The sequence below is a fragment of the Watersipora subatra genome, chromosome 10 (assembly GCF_963576615.1).
Source record: "Watersipora subatra chromosome 10, tzWatSuba1.1, whole genome shotgun sequence".
Classification (NCBI taxonomy): Eukaryota; Metazoa; Bryozoa; class Gymnolaemata; order Cheilostomatida; family Watersiporidae; genus Watersipora; species Watersipora subatra.
Window position 1 is genome coordinate 18,850,793 of NC_088717.1, and position 22,851 is coordinate 18,873,643.

General features: G+C 35.8%; 2 protein-coding genes across 2 annotated transcripts; one reads left to right on the forward strand and one right to left on the reverse strand.

Moving 5' to 3' along the window:
* Positions 1 to 567: 567 nt before the first annotated feature.
* On the reverse strand, positions 568 to 15,098 carry LOC137406044 (acyl-coenzyme A thioesterase 9, mitochondrial-like). The gene is made up of 10 exons (XM_068092563.1): positions 14,975 to 15,098; positions 12,351 to 12,485; positions 12,057 to 12,238; positions 11,335 to 11,443; positions 10,039 to 10,237; positions 8,226 to 8,483; positions 4,927 to 5,077; positions 3,236 to 3,344; positions 1,947 to 2,161; positions 568 to 855 (listed from the first exon to the last, which is right to left on the reverse strand). Exons 2-9 carry the CDS (start codon positions 12,471 to 12,473, stop codon positions 1,961 to 1,963), a joined length of 1,332 nt encoding a protein of 443 aa, XP_067948664.1. The 5' UTR covers positions 12,474 to 12,485; positions 14,975 to 15,098; the 3' UTR covers positions 568 to 855; positions 1,947 to 1,960.
* Positions 15,099 to 18,659: 3,561 nt separating this feature from the next.
* On the forward strand, positions 18,660 to 22,737 carry LOC137407376 (uncharacterized). The gene is made up of 4 exons (XM_068094013.1): positions 18,660 to 18,709; positions 18,961 to 19,049; positions 21,510 to 21,795; positions 21,944 to 22,737. Exons 2-4 carry the CDS (start codon positions 18,988 to 18,990, stop codon positions 22,727 to 22,729), a joined length of 1,134 nt encoding a protein of 377 aa, XP_067950114.1. The 5' UTR covers positions 18,660 to 18,709; positions 18,961 to 18,987; the 3' UTR covers positions 22,730 to 22,737.
* The last annotated feature ends 114 nt before the right edge of the window (positions 22,738 to 22,851 follow it).

The following is a 22,851-nucleotide window of genomic DNA, read 5'->3' on the forward strand; positions in this document are numbered from 1 at the left end:
ACATTTGCAGCTGTCAAACTTTTCCGATAGCTCACTGAGCATCCACTACAGCCTGTGCAGTGTGCACCATTTCGGCCATAGTGATTGGCCGTCGCTGGTTTCTCGATCTATCTTTTCTCTCATGGCAGTTGCTGCGAGACTAGTATTTCATTATTTCATCTGTTTTGTATATAAGAACGCGATGCTGTGGACTATTCATTGATATAATCGCTTTGATCGTGTGAACATTGTTATCACAGACGAGGGTCGAAGTTTTGTTTGATTTACGCCGACATATGACGATAAAATGTGATTCAGCCTTCAGTAGTACTAGTACTAGCCGTGTGTAGTACTAGTTAGTTAATATGAACTAACAAGTAGGCTACTAGATGAATGTTCTAGCAATTTCTCTGCTTGACTATTGATTGTCACATACAGTCTCAGTGTTGCCAGTATTTGATATTACAGCAGAACTTTGTATTATGTCCGATTACAGATGATTGTATTATCAACCCTCTTCTTTCATACAGCATGTTTATCAGAACCTTACAATAAATGCTTACAGCTACTGAAATTAAGATCAACAGCTCAGCCAACCAGTTTAATGTTATTAAAATATCTACAGTTCTAGTAAAAACTTCTTTTGATTATCTGGCAAAACTGGGATAGAAAATAAAAAATTTGTGAAAAGCAAAATAAATTATGGGGAAATTGAAAATATACAGGAAATTCACAAAATGGCTTAGCAAGCAAATGACAGCCAATTTTATTGAAGACAAATTGAGTTGGTAGATTACGCTGGTTTAGACAGCACCAAGAAAGCTCTACTGGTTGTCTTCCATCTTCCACATCCTCTGGCTGACCAATTAGAGTAATCTAAAATGGAAACAAACAGAAAGAGAAGTGGTTTGATGAGCTATTGAGATAAGGCAGGGCAAGTGTATAACAAAATTACTATGTTTAGAACATAAAAATGATGCAACTAATATCAACTGAGGAGACAGGAGGAAGCTAAAAATAGAGTAGGTAAGACAGCTACAGATATCGCCATAAAATTGTAACACCGATACAAATACGTATTGCCAAAAATTTCAACTATCAACAACAAAATGGACACTAACATCTAATAAAGATATTCCTATAAAATATGTATGTCAACCAAAATATGGATACTGACAGCAAATAAAAACAGAACAATACAGAAACAACAAAAAATATGGATAGCTCCCAAAAAATAGGAATATTAAGAGAAACCAGTACTCAAGCCATATACAACCTGTAAATTAACTGTACAAACAAAGAACAGCAAAAACATCCTGGAGAAGAAGACCTGATAAAAGGACCAGTTAGATCTGACATTATAGAAGACAGATAAATGAACAGCAATACACATCATAAAAAAACTCCACATGTTTGTTCATCTGAAGGAGATGCTATAAAGGATAGACGTCATGCTGTCAAGTATCTTAAAGTATCTTGAAGTATCTTATCATGGAGTACCTCATAAATCATAGCTCATATACATGTACATCACAACACAGTACAAAAGTAATAGAGGTGGCGAATAAAATTAAAAAGTCTTTGAAGTTTTATATGAATGCTTTGATCGTAAAATGTAGAGGCATCGTTTGTTATTGCATGGACATTGCGACTTCATGCAGAAATGTGTAATCAAAAATTTTCAAGGACTCGAGTGAACAGCTCCCAGAATGTCACAAGTAAATTTTCATATTGTTGGACAAGAGCGGTTACTGATACTATATTAAAGCGAGTTAACAAAGAACATATGCTTTTGACTGCACATCATTTATTGACTTCTGGAATTCCATAGCTTCTATGTTCTCCACAATGGCCGAGCAAAACAGTCACAATAAAACAAATTTGACATGTAGTAAATATGCGAGCCAGACTTAGTAAGGGCAGGTTTACAGCCTCTGATCAAGCTATGTGAACCCGACATCACCTACTGGTTATTCAGACACTAAAGTGTCTGCTGCCTCCTCAGTAACATTGCTTCTTCAAATCTTCGACGAGAGTCAAGATAGATCATGCTCTCAGCGTATGTCTTAGGCAGCGCTGTCGGAACAGGTCGGCCATCTGCTGTTTCAAGCGTGAAGTGAAACTCATTGGTCGTACAACTGGCGCCCGTCTCTGGATCCCTCACCTCGGCATACACACGAACCTACAAGTAACAAAGTCGTGATCAAGTCGTGATCAAGACGTGACTAGAGGGAGATTTTAAGCAATGAATGTCTAACAATATTATTATAAAGAAGTAGCACAGTCAAATCACAATTTACAACTAGCTCAACTTACAAGCGGTTCAACTTACAATCGCTTCAACTTACAACCGCTTCAACTTACAACCGCCTTGACTAACAGCCACTTCAACTTACAACCGCCTTGACTTACAACCACTTCAACTTGCAACTGCCTCAACATATAACTAAAGATTGAGCAAGTACTTCGCTCTACACCTGAAATGACCTTTTACTACCACATATTGAGTTTCTCAAAACATTCCTGGAAAAATTTTAAATAATTCAGTTATAACTAGTAGAACCTCACGATAGTTTCATTTCTGAATAAATAGTATTAACAGTAAAGAGAGATTAGAAAGAAAACTATAGTGTTCCGCAAAATATCTACTTCATAATGATAATACAGTAGTATATATAAGATAATAATAACTGGGTGCACTGTAATTGGTATTGAAATAACTTTTAATAGCTACATGACTCTAGACGGGACATACATACTTTAGTGGCTAACGGTTGTCCTTATTCTTTTTTGTTTTATGGTTGTTGAATGGCATAATTTGTAAACTTTGTAATTTGTAAATTTGGAAACAGCATAATTTTAAAAACATTCCTGTTTGAAATGAAATTATTGCCAATAAAGTTATATAATAATAAAGTCTCTTAATATTATCACATAAGTGAGAGTGATTCTCAGTTGTAAGTATTTACAAATATTAATTTATTTACTATTTGGTAATATTACTATTATTTACATATCCAGAGAATGTTAGCACCGGATCAGAATATTCATAGCACAGAATCAAACCATAAACCTTTTAAAGTCCTATAAAGAAACCACAATTAGAATTTTTAGAAAACATGAATGAAAGTATATTCTCTGTTGTAGAAAGACACCTTTTCCCTGATCATATATTACAGAGAATCAGTCTGTAACTGAAGCGACAAATACCGATAACAATAATATAGACCTGCAAAACTAAACATAAAAACTATACCTGCATTTGGTGATTTTCTGTGTAAGCAACTTGAGAAGAGAAATACAAAAAGGAACCAATGGCAACTGGAGCTTTGAATATGATGTCATCAACAGCCACTGTAATACACCTGTAATTAGAAACAATGCTTGGCTATAAACACAAATATTGTATTCACATCTTAGCAATGCAGCTCTGAATATCCATAGTTTAATGGTTAGACAGTTTGGTCACTGTAGTCAGAGGAATGTAGGTTAATATCTCTATGATTCATATAAAGATTCATAGAAGTGAATACAAGCCTTGAGAAAAAGCTTGCAGATGTGGTTCTCAACATGCAGAAGGAATCGCATAACTATGAAAATCATTATGCAGATAATACTGTGAATAGTACAGTAAAGAAGTTAAAGGAAACATAACTTCACTACAGTAGTTACAGAAAGTGTTACAGTAGGTACTGTAAGTATTAGTGTAGTATATATGCACTCTAACTACATATTACAATAACTACAGCTGATACTACAGTGAACAAGCACTAAAATACCAAAACAACTACTAGAATAGTTTCAGTGGGCATCAAAGTAGCCACAGTATATACTACAATTATAGCTTCAGTAAGCACTACAGTCATTACAGTGGTTACTATAGTAATCACATTAAGTACTCCAGTAGCTACAGTAAGTACGACAGTAGCCACAGTAAGTGAACAATAACTACAGTACGTGCAATGGTAACTACAGTAAGTACAACAGTAGCCACAGTAAGTACTACGACAGCTACAGTAAATGCAACATAACACAGTAAGTACAACATTAACTATAGTAAGTACAACAATAACTACAGTAAGTACATCAATAACTACAGCGAATACAACAGTAACTACAGCGAGCACAACAGTAACTACAGCTTAATGTTTACCAACTTCAGACCTTACGGATCTCTTGCTTCACTACTATTGCCTTATTATCATTTTAATGCAGATAGGAAGCAATGAGGAATAAAAACGTTTGTAAAATTGTGCTTGGTGTTGAGGTGACTGATTGTGACATCACATAAAGCTTTCGGAATGATCACAGTTGATATGGTTAGCAATACAGCTAACACATGAATCTCCAGACATCAAGTGAGTTCATTCTGGTGCTAAAGCTCTTGCGAGTACCAGTGCATTCTGCCACCAACCAGTATGTTTAGTAGCTATTTACATACTTGCTTGTTCCTTCTGGTTCAATATAATTACTCACACAGTAGCAGTACTTGTAATACTTTCACCTCTATACGGTGTTTGAAATTAGCTGGGCCTCGTTGGAAAAACTAAATTTCATATTTATGGTATTGTTAGACATCGTTTATTCACCCAATACGCACTAACTATATATATATTACATTAATCCTTACGTTGCCCTTTTTTCAAATACGTAGTTACGAACCTAAAAAGTTTTTGTGCGATATGCATATCATATTACAGATCCTTGATTCACAAACCACCTAAATCTAATAGCCATTGGTTACATTTATACGTTCCTAATAGCTTGTCAATTTCATGAATTTTATAACAGAGCTGGTTGATGGCAAAAGATGAAAAGTTGAAATGAAATGTGTAAAAATTCTTAGAGAAAAGCAATATTCATGTAAAGTACCCAAAGATTGTATAGTTTACAGAAACCTATAGTACTGTAGCTTTAGCACTATGAAGCCAAACATGAAACATTAACCTGTTCTTCGAGTAAATACAAGCATTGGCCCAGGCTAGTTCAAAGGCCTGCCGCATGAGAAATCCTCCAAATATTTTATTGTAGAGATTCTTCTGTTCTGGAAAGCAAATCCTCACAGTTTTCAGAGTTGTGTCCTCCATCCACATAGAATCTATAGCGATGATACATAATGCGCAGTCATATAACGGCAAGATAACACATGACTTCCTTTTAGCCTTACCATTGTTACTACTTCCACATAGAAGTAGTTGGAACATGCATGTACAGCAGATGCTCCTATAACCAATAATATACAACCCCCAACACCTCTAAATTTGAAGACATATTTTTATTTTATATCTACTTTTAAGAATGTTGAATAAAAGCTCATTGCACTCATCGATATGTTTGCTACAGTTTGCATCCAAAACTAGCCTTTTATGTACAATAGAAGTGGAGTTATGAGCATTGGTCCATTGCAAGCCATATTAAGATAACTGCAATGATGCTATTAAATATAATGCTATAAATCTGCAAATTTTTAAGTTATATAATAATAATCAATCCAATACTACAAATATATATATTCATGAACAAGTGACAAACCAATTATACTTATATTACATGCAGAAACAGAAATTAACATTTTTAAAACAAAAATATTTGCATCATTTGCTCGGATAGCTGCGTTCTGATTGCTGCGTTTGATGGAACAAACATCTTTTGGTTTTCAAATGCCTTCCACAATGTCTTCTGATTTCAACTCTTCTTCTGCACTGCTGAACTAGTCGGTATTAGCGTCCAAACGGTCTTTTGGCAGAGCAAAACTTTTAGGCATTGCATTTAGCACAAATGCAAAGCATAAAAGTTTTGCTCGCTAAACGTAACCTTTGGCCCACAACTAGTTGTTCATCTACCATCGTAAAGGTAAACCGTTTTTTATATACATGTAAACTGTACTTCAAAGTATCAAGACCATGTTAAACAACGAACTACTGTTAACCTGAGGCAGTTATTAATTATTTTTATGGTGTTGCTTTCAAAGCTTTAACGGAAAAAAACCAAAAGCTTTAGAATTCCGACAACGAGAGAATTAATTGTTATTGATGTAAACGATTTATTATTAATACGATTTTAAAGAATAAAGAAAGCATAATATCATTATGCTTTTTTAGTTATCTTGAGGTGTTGACTGATGCTCTAAAAAAAGAATCAAGGAGATTGATCCACTAGAAGCTGAGATATAGCCAGCCAAACACAGGTCTACCTAATAAAGAATCAGAGGAAAACCCTTCGAAAATCCCGAGAACTGTGACGTATGAAATCGACTTAATGGTCATGTGCCGGAGTTGCGCACCCTTACTGCCGTTACGTATAATGATTGTTTTGGCTACGAGATGTGAAACGCTTCTCGCGATAGTAAATAATTTATAGACTAGCTCTGGTTTCTCAGAAAAATCAAGCAAACATTGTGTGGTAAAGGCATTTGCCCACAACCCCTCGCCATGATTTTTCAAAACAGAAGAGCCGATTTTGACTATTGTGCTTCAAATTTTAACTCGATCTCCACGGATATGCTCCGAAGATCCTCTGTTCAACGAACGGCGCGTGTATAGTCTATATGCGACATCCGCGATTTGCAGTTTGTTTAGAATAAGAAATGGGAATGTGACCTTTTGTTCATTCATCATTTGTCTACTGTGTATCTACTGCAGCATTCAGTTGATTTTCATGATTATCGTCACTATTAACAGACTGTAAGTTCACTACAGCCATAATCTTAAAAAGAATAACTTGACCGTGCTGCTCTTGCTGTAAGAAAAAAAAAACGATAACTTTTGATTTGATTTTTCTATTGATCTATTATCTTATCTATGATTATTTTTTATGATTAATATAATAATCATAATGCATATTATACAAAATAATAATATAACTGCGTATAGAATAAATGATGTAACTAATATAATTTGTAGAAAATTCCAAATGATAACCGAGATTGATGATTGATTTAATTGATTCCATTTATTAGCTATAGTTAAAAAAATCTCAACAACGCTAAAGATCAGTCTGAATAGGGAAGCTAAGTAGGAGAACAACAAAACTGAGCTGAACTAGCAAGATAGCGAAATGTTGCGAAATAATAGATGCGTGTAATTATTTTATGCTAAAACTAATCTACACGGCAGAGGGACTGGTTCGGAATTCTCAGAGCAAAGATTGTTAGGCCCAATTTGATTGTTCTATACTTGCAGGAATTAAACCAATTAAAACGCCGTGATTGTTATAGGAGAGCGCATTAGTTGGCTTAATTGACCAATGGCACACAAGTCGATTTCATACGTCATATATTGATGATTATCAAAACACTTATGTTTTTTGGTAGACCTGTGTTTGGCTGGCTATATCTCAGCTTCTGGATGGTCAATCTCCTTGATTCTTTTTTAGAACATCAGTCAACACCTCAAGATAAATAATAAAGCATAATAATATTATGCTTTTTCTATTCTTTAAGGGCATTTTTCTACTGATCAGTTGATATATTGGGTTCACCAAATGAAGGTGGCGTTCAATGAGAGAGTGGCGTTCGATTGGAAGTTTTACGATAGTTATATTTCCGATTTTCCCAATAATGATTGATCAAGTCTTGGACTAGCAGTTAATTATTGAACTATTGTGTGAAATATAAAGAGTTTCAACAAACTTGTTTTTATTTTCTTGTCATCAACTGAGAGTAAAGATTTCATTACAAAAACTTTAAATGCTGGTCACAAGTATAGTTAGGTTCTGAGTCGGCTCAGAGACAAATACAAGCTGCAGAATTTTTTCGTAACAAGACAGGCTAGAGTAGAGACTTCCAGAAGGTCGTGACAAAATGAGTGAATGTACGCCTGCAAGACCCAATTTGTTTTAAGAAAGAATTTTGTGCTTTTCCACGTAGGGCAAACCTTCTAAAGTAGGAAAAGCCATTTTATATAAACCAAGTTAAAGTTAGGGGAAAATTAAAATTCTGCAGAAGCACAGAACACAGATGGGGAAAGGTCAATTTAGCCGACACAATACCCTAGCGCATCCATTTTTCTGTGTCACAGGCTACATTTCTGCCAATAGCATGCATGCGTATGTAACTTCATACAACAGAGTTCAGTATGTTAAGAATTTCTGGAGTTGTGATCAGAGATGTAAGGCCATTTGGCTAAATGTAATTTTCTTGTGTTATATTATCAAAATGATTATAACATCTACTTATTTTAGGGTACACACCTTTACTCCTGGAATAAGTTTTACTTGCGCCACACACTCATACTATAACTACCTACCTGCTGGTTTGATTCGTGCTTTAAAAGTTGAAGCCGAAGGGTCGAGAGAACTAAGAAAGATTTCATGGATGAGAGTTTGCTCCATCTCACTAGGAGCTGTCTTCAGGAGTGACTCGTCAGCCATTAGTTTACGCTGCTTCTGGTGAGACTCGCTCACAGCAAGAATTGCCCGCTCCTGCTCAGTGGCTGCTTTCAAAGGATTGACCAAGACTGAGCTGTTATTAATAGGATTCTTAGCCACCATGAGAAATACTGCTTCTACAAACATTAATGCATCTCACTGTGACCCAATGACCCTGTGACCCTCACTGTGACCCTAGATAATCTATAGAAATCCTATGAGAGTATGCAGAGTGATGGGTATTATCTACAGGTAAAGAAGATTGAAGAATAGCACTTATACGTGACTATCTCTAATCTAATCGGAAAACGGAATACTTCTAGACTGAGTAAAAATTGAACATTAGCTATATACAGTGGAACCTTGGTTCTCGAGCGCTTCGGTTCTTGACCAATTCGTTTATCGGCCGAAGATTTTGAGATTTGTTCGTCTCGGATCTCGAACATAAATTCAGTTCTCGACCAAACCGTATAGTATGCGATATACAGTACAGTTTATGGTGTAAAATGTTCAAAAAATACTTTATCGAAGTTGTTTTTTACCTTGGACGGATTAAAATTTACATACATTTATTCTGATGGGAAAAATTGTTTCGGATCTCGAACAACTCGGTTTTCGAACAACCTTCTGGAACGGATTATGTTTGAGAACCGAGGTTCCACTGTACTAAATTTTTATATAGCGACACAACCCCAGTATGGCGCTGCAATGCCATCATGGAAGCAGCCTGTCATTGTCGTTCTGTCATGATTTAGCGCCGCTGTTTGGAATCGAAATCACCGTGCGATGTGCCATCTTTGTACCATGGAAACGGCCTTAGCGACCAACAGCGTCTCACTTGTGCGTGCACATAAGCCTTGCTTTTCTGTTACTTCATATGCAGTAATTCTTGATGTTGAAACACTCAAATTTATCATCCATGGTTTGATTTGTTTTCGACCTCTTAAAGGTACAACCTTGACATAAAGCATCACACAACCATCGCTCTACTATAGCACTCTATGGAAACATGATCTACTTGTCATCTCAGCATAGCGCTTCAGCACTGGGGCACCCAGGAGTCACTACACTATCACTGTATGGGAACTTAGTAATCAACTGAGCAGAAGAGAGGATATAATCTGTAGACTAAGCAAAAGACATGATAAAATAAATTATAGATATTATATATACATGTATATGATATATATAATATATATATTAAATTAGTAAAGAATTAGATAGTGTACTCATCTTATTCTATGTTGAGCACTCTGACTTTAGTTTTAGGTATGATACATTTCAATAATATATATATATATATAAAAATTGTTTCCTCACCCCGGTTAACTCGTATGGGTGGTAGTTTCTGCTGTAACTCGGGTCTCCTACCAGAGACCTGGGAGTTTGAGCACTCGCCTCAAGATCTTAGCTGTTCCCAGTAGCGCACTTTTCTGCAACTCCCTTGAGTTGATTGCTTTTGGTATTTGGGCAAGCCACATTTTATGCGCCAGTGTTATTGCGCCCAGTGCCCCAATGACTAATGGGATTACAGCTGTTCTTACATCCCAGATATATATACATGTATATACATATACATATATATATTATATGGTTATATTACCTGTACACTGAGCAGGAAAAAGGATATTGCCCACAGACTAAGCAGAAGGCAGGACACTATTTCTGAATCATATACAAAATAGTTATTACCTATAAGTTTTTGGGATTGACCAGATAAGTCCTTTTGTGAAACATCAATTGTTGCCTCTATTGAAGATTTGCCCACCCATGTGACGTGGCCTGATAATAGAATATCTCTGTCCGCTGATACCTGTCTAAACGCCGGAGCTAGGTCTATTCTATCCACAAGCAATGTCCAGATAGCTCGTGGAACTTGATATTCCCCATCCTACAACACAGACAACATAGATGTTGTCTACACTACAATGAGTGAATACCAGTAAATGCATTTTATCACATGGAGATGAGAGATATAGTGTGTACAGGAGATACATAGATGTTTGCTAGAGGAAAAGCTACATGAATGGGTCCGACAGCATTTACCATGCAAGACAACATTATTCACAAAGTTATATTTTGCGAAAGTTCTCTTTTCATGCATTTTCGTGAACTATTCGTTAGGAGGAACATATACATGAATAAATTAATCTGTGAATGCAGCTAGTGCTAAAGTGTAAAACTTATGCATGAGAATAGCTCACGTTTAACTTTCTATTTGACTTTTCTATTCTGTACGTAAATGTAACTGCAAATCAAATCAAATACATATCATAGTGTCTAAGTCAGAATAATCACTGTCAATTTCATCAACTTCAGCATAAGAAGTTGTTGGAGGTGATTTCACAGTGAAAAACTGCAAAAAAAACTTTTGACGACTTGATGAATTCTGAAGTAATTGTGACAGCCCTGAACAGTTTTGTAAAGAATTGCGATGCATTGGTAATGGGCACGGCACGTATCTAACTCCCAGCAATGGTTACAAAAAAGTTTGGAACGCTGCAATGTTTACTGATTACTTCTGGGGACTAGTTTTTAACTTTTAAAAAGAAGTTCTTCTCTTTTTTTTAAAAGCTAACAACTCTAATCATTCGCGAAGTTCAACTATTTACGGAATTGCTTCCAGCGAATTTTTAAATTCATCGAACAATATCATCCTGTAGGGTATATCAATAAATCCCACTTTGTCATTGTCTGTCTGTTAGTCTGCGTAAATGATATGTATTTCCACATTTTTAGCCGATTCTTTTCCAACTTCCCACGCATCAGCTCCGCCCCTTCCGCCAAGGCTTTAAAAATATTTGGCTTCAAGACTGCGTCTGGTTCCAGAGAAGCAGCCTCTTAAACACCTACCTGCAAGCTATAAGGTTGAGAATGAAAGAAACCCTGGGCATCACTAGGGCTTACCACTAGTAAAGCACACAAATCAATGAGCACAGTCTACAACAAGGTATACATAGATATAACCAAACTGATGAGGTCACTTACTGGGTGAGATGAGCTTTCATTGTGTTTATAGCAGCAGGCTACAGCAAAGGTATCCAAGTCTTCTAACAAACGACCAAATCTCACTTGGTCTTTGTACGGTGTCAGATACCTGCAAGTGTGGAGTCTTTCAAAAGCTACATGACTAGGTTTGCGAAGAGTTACTTGACTTTTGTTACAAAATTATGTCACTGAAACTTGTAAACGCTATAGTCATTTTTACGCCAATACGTAAAAACAACTATAGCGTTTTTACACGCTGAATAAACTTACCTATTTATTGTAGTCGATGCTGAATAAAATTACCTATTGAAGAGATATTCAGCTGTGAGTTAAAGCAGAAAACATCCTTATAAACTAAAAAGCAGCAGGGTGCCCTACTTTTCTGCCCTTACAAGGGGCGCTTCACTCATGCAATTCATCAGACAGAGTTCCCCCAAAACAATTCTTCTTACATGGGGCGCTCCTAGGGGCACCCCAATTTAGTTTAGGGCACCTAATTGCATAACCCTTATCGTGGCTTCTAATTACTTCTTTATGTTTCACTTGATTAATTTTACTATCCTGTTCATCCGATCAAAAGCTTTATATCTAATAATCTATCTTTCCTTTTGCTGCACCATATTCATAATTTCTATATTTCAGCACATTCGGCCCTTTTTCTGACCTATGACCTTATGACTTTACTCACTACGACCTTATGACCTTACTGTGACCTTACTCACGTTAACCGCTCTTTACCACTGATGCTGAGTGGAATAACTCCTTTAAGCAGACTGTCTGCCATAGACATAGTGGGTAACTGTGATTGCTCAGTCGGCATATTTGACATTATTTTCTCTTTGTCAGTGGTTTCAATCCATGTTATGAGAGATGACATCATCTTCAGCATATCTTTCCGAAATTGCTGTAACATTACCTAAGCAACTATAGGCAACTATAATAGGCAAAAGCATCTACAGCTATAAACTACAGACCGACATAGGTTAAAGTAAGGGTGGTGAGTTATAACCACCCACCTTCATGGTGATGACATCAGGTTCACTCGTTGTGTAAAATCTCTTTGCCATCCCCCATGGTGCCTCCTTCCTGAGTTGGACAGAGTTCCACAAGAGACGAGACAGGAGTTTGACAGAAACCATATCACAAGAAATCTAGTTCAATATAATAACAAAGGATAATAAATATGATAAAGACAATATATATATAGGTATACATACATGCATATATAAATATCTCAAATATATGAAAGGGAACACTTTGGTACTTGAAAACATTTATTAATAAATAGTATCATGCCGGTTGGCGCTCTTCAGATGAAATGGTTAAAAGAAAACCATAATTTTATTGAGCACTCATCTTAAGTATACTGTGACACCTTTTCAGTGTATATATACATATATTTATGTATTAATATACACGTATATATGGATACTATTTATATAGTATGTATATTTACATATATATATACATATAAATGTACTTGTACATATATATATACATATACAGTATACATGTATGTATATACACATATATATGTAGATGTATATAATTAAATATATGCCGTATATAGGGTATGGCATTTCAAGGTAACCAAATAGGAAAGGAGAACTCTAAGAGGTGAACATATTGTAACTAGATAGTGTTCGGTATGACTAATATTTATATACAAGTTACTGAATTAAATAATTATCTAATAAATAATTATTGAAGAGATTTTTGGAATTTTTAATTAATTTTCTAATCAACAGTGCTCAACACAAAATGTAGAGTTAAATCTGTAACTACCGGTTGTTTGAATAATAGTTTGTAATTTGCTTTCAGTTACTGTCAGTTTCAAGGATCCTTAGAAATGGCAGTGGCTGAAGGTATATATACCTATATACATGTATTAGATGAATGCTCGGTGTTGCACGGGTATTAAAAAACCCATAAACAGCTTATAAACAGCTTTTAAGCTCAAGAAAGCTTATAAACAGTGGCAGGTAATGTAGTTGCCACTAGCTAATTTGAGTAAGCTAGTATCCGTATTGCTAAACATACTAATAAGAACCATGAGCACAAGCTTTAGTGATGTGGCGTGTAACACAGTCACTATGCGCATTTTAACTCAGATAAAGACGCATATCGTCAAAGGAATCCATTGCATCCTATGTAGCTTAATGAATTAGATGGTTGCCTTGTGAATGTGAGGTTCTGAGATCAAATCTTCTGCCATATGGATTTTTCATTGTTAGATTTTAATCACTGTAGCTGGACAGACTTTGAACGACAACAAACTGAGTGTTTTATGTATAACATGTAAACAACGAAGATTCCTAGAAATTCTACTATCAAGGTCATCCTGTTTTAAAATCTTACTACTGAACAATGGGTCAGTTCCTTCCAATTTGACTTGTCATTGTTCAGACTCTAGACGTAATACACATAACCCTTATAACAAAGTGCGTGTTTTTCAATAAAATTACCGAAGGCTTTTTGCGATGCTTTTAGCTATGCAATGCTATTTTTTCTCTTTACATTGTGTCATACTTGTTATTCAAACAGAATAGACTCATTACAATTGCAATCGCTGTGATAGCTCCAAAGAAAATAATCATCTCCGTAAGTATTTTCAAAGTAAATGGAATAGAGATTTGTTGTACGAGTATGGAAGCTTTCCAACTCAGTGAACCAGAAGAGCATCTATGCAAAAATTGAATTATTTACCATCAGTGAAGGATTTGCCTATTACTTGGTACATAACTTGAAACAAAAATTTTGCTTGTATAAGCTAACACTGTGTATAATGCTTCAATATCTTTTAACAGTTCAGTTACATGTAGTTTTGCATAATAATGTTAGCGCTAATCACTACGATATTCTTTAGTGTTCATCTTGAGAAGCCCCGCTAATTTACTTCATTATAGCATTTTCATCTAGCAGACATCAATGAGAAACTATAGTCATTGTGCCGTAGCAATATTTTTACTAAGTTCAGTGTGCTTATGTTATTGTGCGGTTTGCTGGCAGCAATAAGTGTGTTTTAAATATGCTGTTCATTCAAAATCATGATTCAGCATGTGGCTATGATTGCAAAGCAACATTCACCGCATAATACAACAGAAAAGTAAGATGTGTTTCTAAAAATTGCAGTGTTTAGAATGCAAGTTATATGCAATTAGGTAGGCTACTTCTGTGGCTACTTGTTATGAATGTTAAAAAATCATTGTCATGAGTTCAAAGCAATGGGAGAAGTGTTGTACATAATTTGTTGAAACTAAAAGTCAAGTCTGATTTGCTGACTAATCTTGAACGTCTAAAACAATAATATATCAGTTAATACACTAAAAACTGTGGTACCTAAAAGAAACTAATATTGGCAATTTCATTTGTAACGTTAAAGGGTACCAAGGAGAGACTAGGTCAAGTCGGTATGTATTTGTCAAAGTACAGACCAGAGAGCATAAAAGTACTCTCTCCTTGCTGTTGGTTTGCCTTATAAATGTTAATCCATCAAGTAGAACAACTCTTTTGACAAAAATATAAATATTAAAATTCTATTTTTTATTATTTCTTCAAACTAAAATATTTTTCTGAAACAATGTATTTATAATATAAAACAGCTTAACTTACAACAAATAAATATCTTAAGTAAGCTTACATCAAAATAATTCTTATTGCCAAAGGGTTTGTAAAAATTTCGTGAACGACAGAGAGAGCTTCTCTACATATTCCCTAAATCTTAGTTCTTTTCCTCCCTCGTAGTTCCTTTCTCCCACTTCCTTCCCTTTTATCACAACCTTTCCATTTATTGCCAGTAGCACTGTTTGAGTAAATCTTACAACCTTATAAAGCTATGAAGAACCGAAAATTAACAACAGATTTAGCTAACAGCGTAGTTTTACAATAATCGTTCGATTACAAACACTGAGATCACTTGGGCGGCATTGACGGGCCTCTTTCCATACTATGGAATTTAGGCGTTATAACAGCCTTGACATAATTGCGTTTTTATCAGACTATGTCAGTTGGAAACGTACTTGTTGTAACACGTACTAAGACGCATAATGTTTTATATTGAGGCCTGTAGGTTTTCTGTACCATTTCGGTTCATGCGGGCTGTAAATTAAAAGCTTTTTTGGTCCGATCCTCGTTGTGTAATTCTCTATAACGAGTGGGTTCATTGAACATGTTGCAGTTATGTGGAATTTGCAAAATCTATCTTTCCATTTTGTTTTTATGTGTTCAAACTGATAAGTGCTATATCACAAAACATTTGCTGCTGCCTTACGTACAAGTTATTTTGTTGTAAAACTTTTTGATAAACATTTTTCACTAATCTTTAAGTTGGCTATTATGAACAAAATTATGAGTAGAATGTTAGGAGTTAGCAATAGTAGCTGAATTTCTCACCGACATAGAACAGACATCGTTAGGTGGAACTATATTGTTATTGGTGGTATTGGAGAAATTATGTTATGCATAACTAATCCGAATCCACACACAACATCAGTGTTGAATTTGCTTGTCATATTATTTGATTGTGACAATGTTTAGTTTTTGCACTTTTGCTTAGCCTGTGGGAACTAATTTGATTATTACTGGTTCGGGTACAGTGAAGGTGTTAAGCTATTGTAAGCAATACTAATATCTACCAGTCAAAGTTGCTTTTTTATTCTATAAGTCAAGCAATGAAATACACAACTTAAAAATTTCTAAAACAATAATATTAATGACAAACAATTAAAAGAGCTAATAAAAATTACATCCTTACTCAAATGGTCGTCTATGCTTATTGATCAGTCATGTACAGCTGCTAGTTTCGACGGTCAAACGGAAGTCATGAGAGGCCATAGGTAGAGAGTGTTGGCAGCTGAGATCGTGGCGTAGAAGAGGCTCAGCTGATGAAGAAGAATGAGGCTCCAGAGGGAGGAAAAGGCTCCTCAGAAGGCAGAGGGGACAGCATCCAAGGAGGTCCTCGGGGAAAAGAGAGAAAGCGAGAGCTCAAGCTAATAAGTCATTGGAGCTGTTGTGTTTTATAGATGTCTAGCATGTGGGGTGGCTAGCCTGTGGGTGTAGGTTGAGGGTTAAGGTTCAATGCTCTGTCAGGCGTGTGAAGATAGCTTGTTTGCGCAAGTCTTCAGCACGTGATGTCGGCGTGTAGGGTGGAGCTCGTGGCTTACTCCTGGTATCTAAGTCATGTTTGACAGGAGTGGCAGATCTTTATGTGACTCATTTGACTCATCTCTAATGTTTCTCTGGTGGCTTTTTGATGATGGTGGTTGGTAGGTTTAATTGCTTCCACTTCCCTTTGGCGGTTTTCAGAGGCGGTGTTGACGTAGTTTCCATGACTGATTTCTTCCAATTCTGAAGTTTCTAATTTTCTTTTGACGTTTCCAATTATTGGATCTTTTGATGTCTTTTAGGCATCTTGCTGCTTGTAGCTATTATATGCTTATCTTGTGGTCTGGCTGCATTCCCTGTTAGTATCTTGTTTTCGCAGTATCTCCATACAACAATATAATCAATAAGTATTTGCACAACATCCCCCGTATCAAATTGTTTACCATATTTTTATCATAGAGACATAAGTGTAAGAGCTCTATAAAGCCGATGTTAAAATATTCATTCAAATTATTCGTATTAAATTGCGAGGGAATGAGATTTATATGGGATTCTCAGGAAATAAATGCGTATTTTTTACTTAAATTTTCAGAGCTTCTTGTTTTTCTGTATTAAAATTAGCTTAAGCTCATGTAGAAATTGTAAAATAGCTGTGGATGTAACAAGCTTTGACTTTTAAATCTCTACCACATCTGTATGTTACATTTATTATTATTATATCAAGGCTCGAATTAATAAATTCAAGTCTTGATATACAAAATTAAATTGAAATAAGCTAACGTAACTGAAATAGTACAATAAAACAATGTTTTAGGTCACACGTTTGCCAGTTTAGTTTAATACTGGATGTACATATCGGTCAGGTTTTGGTAGATTAGGATGCTGGCATGTTGTATCGCTAAACTGAGTGTCGGTTGTCCTCAGATGATTATTCCACTTGATTGGTTTCATGCTGGGTAGAATGGTAGCTCAGCTGTTGATGATGAAAAGGAGTAGCAAGGGCCTCGTGTAAAAAAATAGGGAGATGGCGAGCTTGCAGGCTCGTGATGATAGCTTTCCGTTATCTACTCTTTCCTTGACTCTGATTCTGACTCCAACTTTGAACTCTCACTCGAATGTGTGGTCTCGCTCTTTTTGCTCTGCATTTTATTCAGAGTTTTGGGCTTACGTGTGAACTTCTTATTTTTTAGGTATTTGATTTTGCAAGCATCCTTTGTCGTCTTTTTGCTATATTTGTTAAATGTAGTAACTACATGTACATTGAGTGATGCAAAAATTTTCTGCTTAGCAATTCTTGTGCTGGATAAAGTATGTGAGTTTTTTATGGTCTGTGTTCATGATTTTTATTCAATATAGTTAGAACATCAAAGCCTCATTCATATGTAGCCTCAATCATATTTATAGTCCCACCTATTTGCTTGAGTGTGTACTGTTGATATTTTGAAAATAATTTCAATTTAATCTAGCTTAAAAAATACAGGTTCACAGGACCAGAAAATACCATTTTCACAGTAGTGTCAATTCAAATCGCATGAGCATTCGGCCAGCCTAATAATATTATAAAAATTTTGGAGGTTGGCATACCTTTAGTTATTCAGTATATTATAATCTATCTAAGCACTCTTAGATAATTGCTGAGTGTTGCTAGATTTACAAAGAAACAAAAGAAAGGGTTAATATTAGTGTAAAATATCGCTTAGCATAATATAAAAACAAAAACAATGAAAATCATAGTTTAGCCAAGACTAGAGCAAAGTTGATGATCATACATGACTGTTGTGTGAGCATAGCATTGTGAGCATAGGGCTTCTATCCCTAACTATTTTTTAGGCTGACTATTTAATCGCCAAGATATTCAGCCTGTTGTTAAAAAATGAACTATTTCTTTATCATATTATAATTGTGCATTATCAATCATATTATAATTGTGCATTATCAATCATATTATAATTGTGCATTATCAAGCACATTTATAATATATGGCGCACATTTTTCAACATATAATGGTTTTGTGTATTACGTGTTTTAAATCATTAGAATATTGCTTTACTGTTTTTTCTCCGTAAAAAAGCTTAAAGGTAGCTGACTAGAAAAATCTTTCTTTTGTGAAGTGATATTTTTAAGGTGCGCAGTTAACGCACCAGGTTTGTCCATTTTTCTCCGTTAAGTGTAGCTTTAGTCTTTCATTGTTTCTGGTATTTATTGTGTTTCTTATTGCTTTCAGCTGCTCTAACATCGTTCAGCTGATCAGGATTGGTTCATCATGGCCAACGTAAGTTTTGTGTGCAATTTACGAGTAGCGTGCGTTGCATTTGTACTTATTTGATTCCCTGCTCAATGTTTTAGTTCTTTCCTTGAAATATTGTGCTTTGCTGTTCTTTAGCGTTTACTATTTTATTTCCTTGCATGGAGAGTGTTTACTTTCACATTTCGACTCCTCCTTGCATGGGGAGTGTTTACTTTCACATTTCGAGTCCTGTTGTACACAACCTCTGTCTCTGGTCATGTATTAACTTATGCCAGATGTGAAGTTATCAGCAATTCCAAGAAATGGCAGCTATGAAGAGAGTCGTGTTTGCAGTCTTTCCAACAGGACTTAGTCAGTACTCCAGGTATGTGCTAAACAGTTGTCTTAGCCACTCTTTTTTGCAATTCGACGCTTACAACCATTTTGTATTCTTGAAGCAATTGTTGTCTGGAGTTGTCATACTTATTTCTGGTATGTTTTAGTACATTATCAGTTTTATGCAGTTTATATGATGCGTGGTTGGAGGTGATTAGCAAACATTTGACTAAATGGCTGACAGTGATCTAGCCATGTAAATGAAATACCATACTTTTCGGACTATAAACCGCACCCCTATATAAGCCGCATCTGCTTTATTTTCAAAAAACCGATAATAAAACAATACATTAGCTGCACCTTTGTATAGGCCGCAGAACTCAGGACGGTGCTTTTTAACACGACAACAACTTTGCTGTTTAAAACGGAACAGTGCCTAACGACCCTGTCTCATATTAACCGACGCTTTTTAACCTAGTGCCTAACGGAACAGTATCGTTAGGCATTGTTTCATTTTTTCTTTCACCGCTAGAGGGGCACTAACAGGAGATTCCGGTTAATGCGCCTTAGCGATGAAAGAAAAAGCCACAGAATAGCCGCACCCTTTATACAAGCCCCATGGCTCAAATCAGTGGAAAAAAGTAGCGGCTAATAGTCCGAAAGGTACGGTAACTCTGCCAAAAGTTTCAAATTTTGTCTTTTTATTATTTAATTAAAAACGATAGATTTCCGATGCCATCCAGTCTATTATAGTCAAAAAAGATTTAATATTTTTAACCTTTCACTAAACAACTATGGAGAAAGCGTAAATCAAAAATGCATATTTTTGATTGATTAATATAAAAGTACATCCTTTGCGATTGTGTTTTGATCATGCGTATAGTTGTACTAGCTACTCCATTTGTATTGTTTCTAAAGTAAATACTTCACTTCAATGCTTACTATAATAGCCACTCCATCTGGATGCCTTCTATAGTTACCAATCCGATTGGGTGCTTTCTAAAGTAGCCATTCCAAAGTGGTTTTTTCTAGAGTTGCGACCATTAATTATGTTTTTCAAGTTCATTCAGGTGATCAACTTAGGATTTTCCCCAAGACTTACTGATATATAGAGTCTGCTTTTGGCAGGGTTGGCTTCGAAAAGTATGGTTTAAACCAAGTGGATTTAAACCAAGTGGATTAAACCAGGTCTAAACCAGCCGAAAAAACCGGTTTTTTCATTACTTTTTGTGAAAAACATAATATTTTAAGCTCCTCGTGGTTCATGTGCGGTAGAAATACATTTATATGTAATTATCAGCTGTAGAAGTATATTTAGGACACAGTAGTAAATTGATGGCAGAGCTCAAGTTGAAACTACATGAAATCCTAGCACAACAATGACTTAGTGAATTTCATTTTCAATTGGTTTTATCAAGTGATATGATGATCTCTTTACTGATGAAATATAAAAACCATGTGAAATATACTAATCCAATCATCGTCTCTAATAATGAATAAATACTTTCTCAAGTCTGGCCAGTGAGAAAGGATTACTTATAATTAGAAATTAAAACAATAAAATTCTTTTGGGCAAAAGCTTTAAGTTTGCAAACTAATATTTCATTTGTTGGGCACAAGCCAAACTAGTTGGATTGTTAGAATTCAGTTTATCAAGTTTTTATGTTTTGAAAAGTTAAAGTCGTGCCTCAAATTTCCAACATGCCTCGCAAACAGCATCCCGGGAGGCAGTTTTTCACTCGAACTGCAAAAGGCAAAGGTTTTATGGTAAAATGTAATAGGTGTGCTGTCGTAACGCGAGCTCACGCAGATAGGCTTAAAGCTCACGTTGCAAAATTTCAAGCTGAAAACACCAATCTAGACAGTGATGCTAGTATTCGGGTGATAGAAGTTGAGTCATCTGCCACTGCTCCAAACACAGCAATGCATCTGCATTATGCTCTGCTCTACACTACCACATGACTAATCACTTGGATTAAAATTCCTACTTATGCATAGAGCTGTATGTAAAATATTCACTTTATGTGATGAGATTTCTGTCCTGCATTTTATCGATCATGTTTGATTAAAGAAAGACTCATTCCGACATTTCCATGTTTTCTCTCTTTTTTCCCATAACAACTCCCACAGTACCATCTTTAACAAATGATTCCACATATGTATGTTCAATACTCAATCATGCAGCTATAGTAAGTGATGTTAATTATACTTAAAATTGCAAAAACCTTGGTAAAATTATAAAAACCGGTTTAAATCATAAAAACCGGTGTAAACCAAAAAACCGTGGTTTTTTCCAACCCTGGCTTTTGGCCATGAGTAGAACTCGCTTACTCCTAATTGATGGAATTTCGGCTTGTGAATATTCAGTTGACTTTATGTTAGATAAGTAGATAGCGTCCTCTTGACTCATTTGCTAAGATTACACAGTCTTTGTCATTATAGCAGTTGGGATTCATGTTCAGCTTTAGCCGATTTCTCGGTCACTTGTATGTCTCATCGTCTTTTGAAGAAACAACTTAAAATCTATCCGATTGAAAAGTCGCTATATCAACAAGTTTCTTCCACCCGAGACGGAGCGAAAAGTTTGGAACACGTCCGACTTGCTGCGTATTGTTCCCAAAGCGGTGACCTCGAGGCCTAACATTCACAACCCCAAAGTTTTAGATTTGTGCCAGCGTCTCCAGGATCTCAGCTATGACTTTAAGGACATCGAAGGTCGTTGGCGGGAGCTGGTCAAGTACGATTGTCATCAAGTTACCAGCGCAACCCACAGCCTTGTGGCTGAAGGAAAATTGGTAGGTACCCGTTCCTCATAATCATAGTGAAACATTCTTGCGAAATTTTACCAAATGCCACCTATTAGGGCAAAGCTCAAAATTTAGGTATACTAACATGTAATAAAATCTGCCGTATACATTTGCCAAGTGATTTTATCTGTTTCAGTTGACAGATGAGAACCTATTAAAAGGGCTGGAGAATTCCGTCTTGTCATACAGCCATAAGCAACTTTCTAGCCTGTCCTCCAGAGAGCAGCATATATCCATACTCGTCTCCCTTCTCAACAATTACAGGGCTACAGAAAAGTTATTAATTGATTTTCGAGAAAAACTTGCGCATTACGAACTGTCAGATAGGATGTTTGTTGATGAATGCACACAGGCTATATATGTAGCCCATGTGCTGCTGGCGCATTTAGGCACCAGCGCTGACTCTATCATGCAAGAGTACAACTGCCTGCTTGCTGTCGATATTTATCTTCTCCTGGATCGGCTCGATGATGTACGAGCCTTCGGAATTAAGAAGCCAAATGAAATTGTCAACTACATTCTAGGAATTTATATGAGGCCTTCGCGGCGGGCCATCAAGTCATACTCTACTAGAGCGGTTTTGCAGTTACTCGGTCTCTCTAGTGATGAAGCGGATAGCTTGGGTTTTAGCAAGGAAGCCATTCAATGCATCTTACACTCAGTGAACATAGAAACTGTTGAAGGAACTTATGATTATTTATTGAACTCGGGCTACACTCGGTTCGATATAGCTAGAGTGCCTTTCATTCTTGCGTTTTCAGCATGGCAGATTCGAGAATTGCTAGAGGATATCTCGGGTTCGACAATGAGTGAGTTTAATCATTTGACAGGAAAAACTGACAAGCTCAATTTTCTTGGCAGGTTGTTGGATGAATTATATGGCTCGAAGATGGAGAGATTTTACAGTTGGAAACTAGAGTGATGACGTATCTTAGAAATTTGTTTAAAGAAATTTATTTTTATATCAAATATCTGTTAAAAAATAATTCAGATGTACAGAAACAGCGTTTACTTTCTAGTCTTGTAAATATAAAAAAGGTCCAG

Bases quoted from the DNA above. Each gene is read 5' to 3' on its own strand.
- LOC137406044 (XM_068092563.1), bottom strand. From the start codon at position 12,473: ATGGTTTCTGTCAAACTCCTGTCTCGTCTCTTGTGGAACTCTGTCCAA. The intron at 11,444-12,056 runs GTGAGTAAGGTC...CCACACTTGCAG, and splicing joins AGTGGTAAAGAGCGGTTAAC to GTATCTGACACCGTACAAAG. The intron at 8,484-10,038 runs GTAATAACTATT...TAATGTTTGTAG, and splicing joins TCAATCCCAAAAACTTATAG to AAGCAGTATTTCTCATGGTG.
- LOC137407376 (XM_068094013.1), top strand. From the start codon at position 18,988: ATGGCAGCTATGAAGAGAGTCGTGTTTGCAGTCTTTCCAACAGGACTT. The intron at 19,050-21,509 runs GTATGTGCTAAA...CGTCTTTTGAAG, and splicing joins GGACTTAGTCAGTACTCCAG to AAACAACTTAAAATCTATCC. The intron at 21,796-21,943 runs GTAGGTACCCGT...TATCTGTTTCAG, and splicing joins TTGTGGCTGAAGGAAAATTG to TTGACAGATGAGAACCTATT.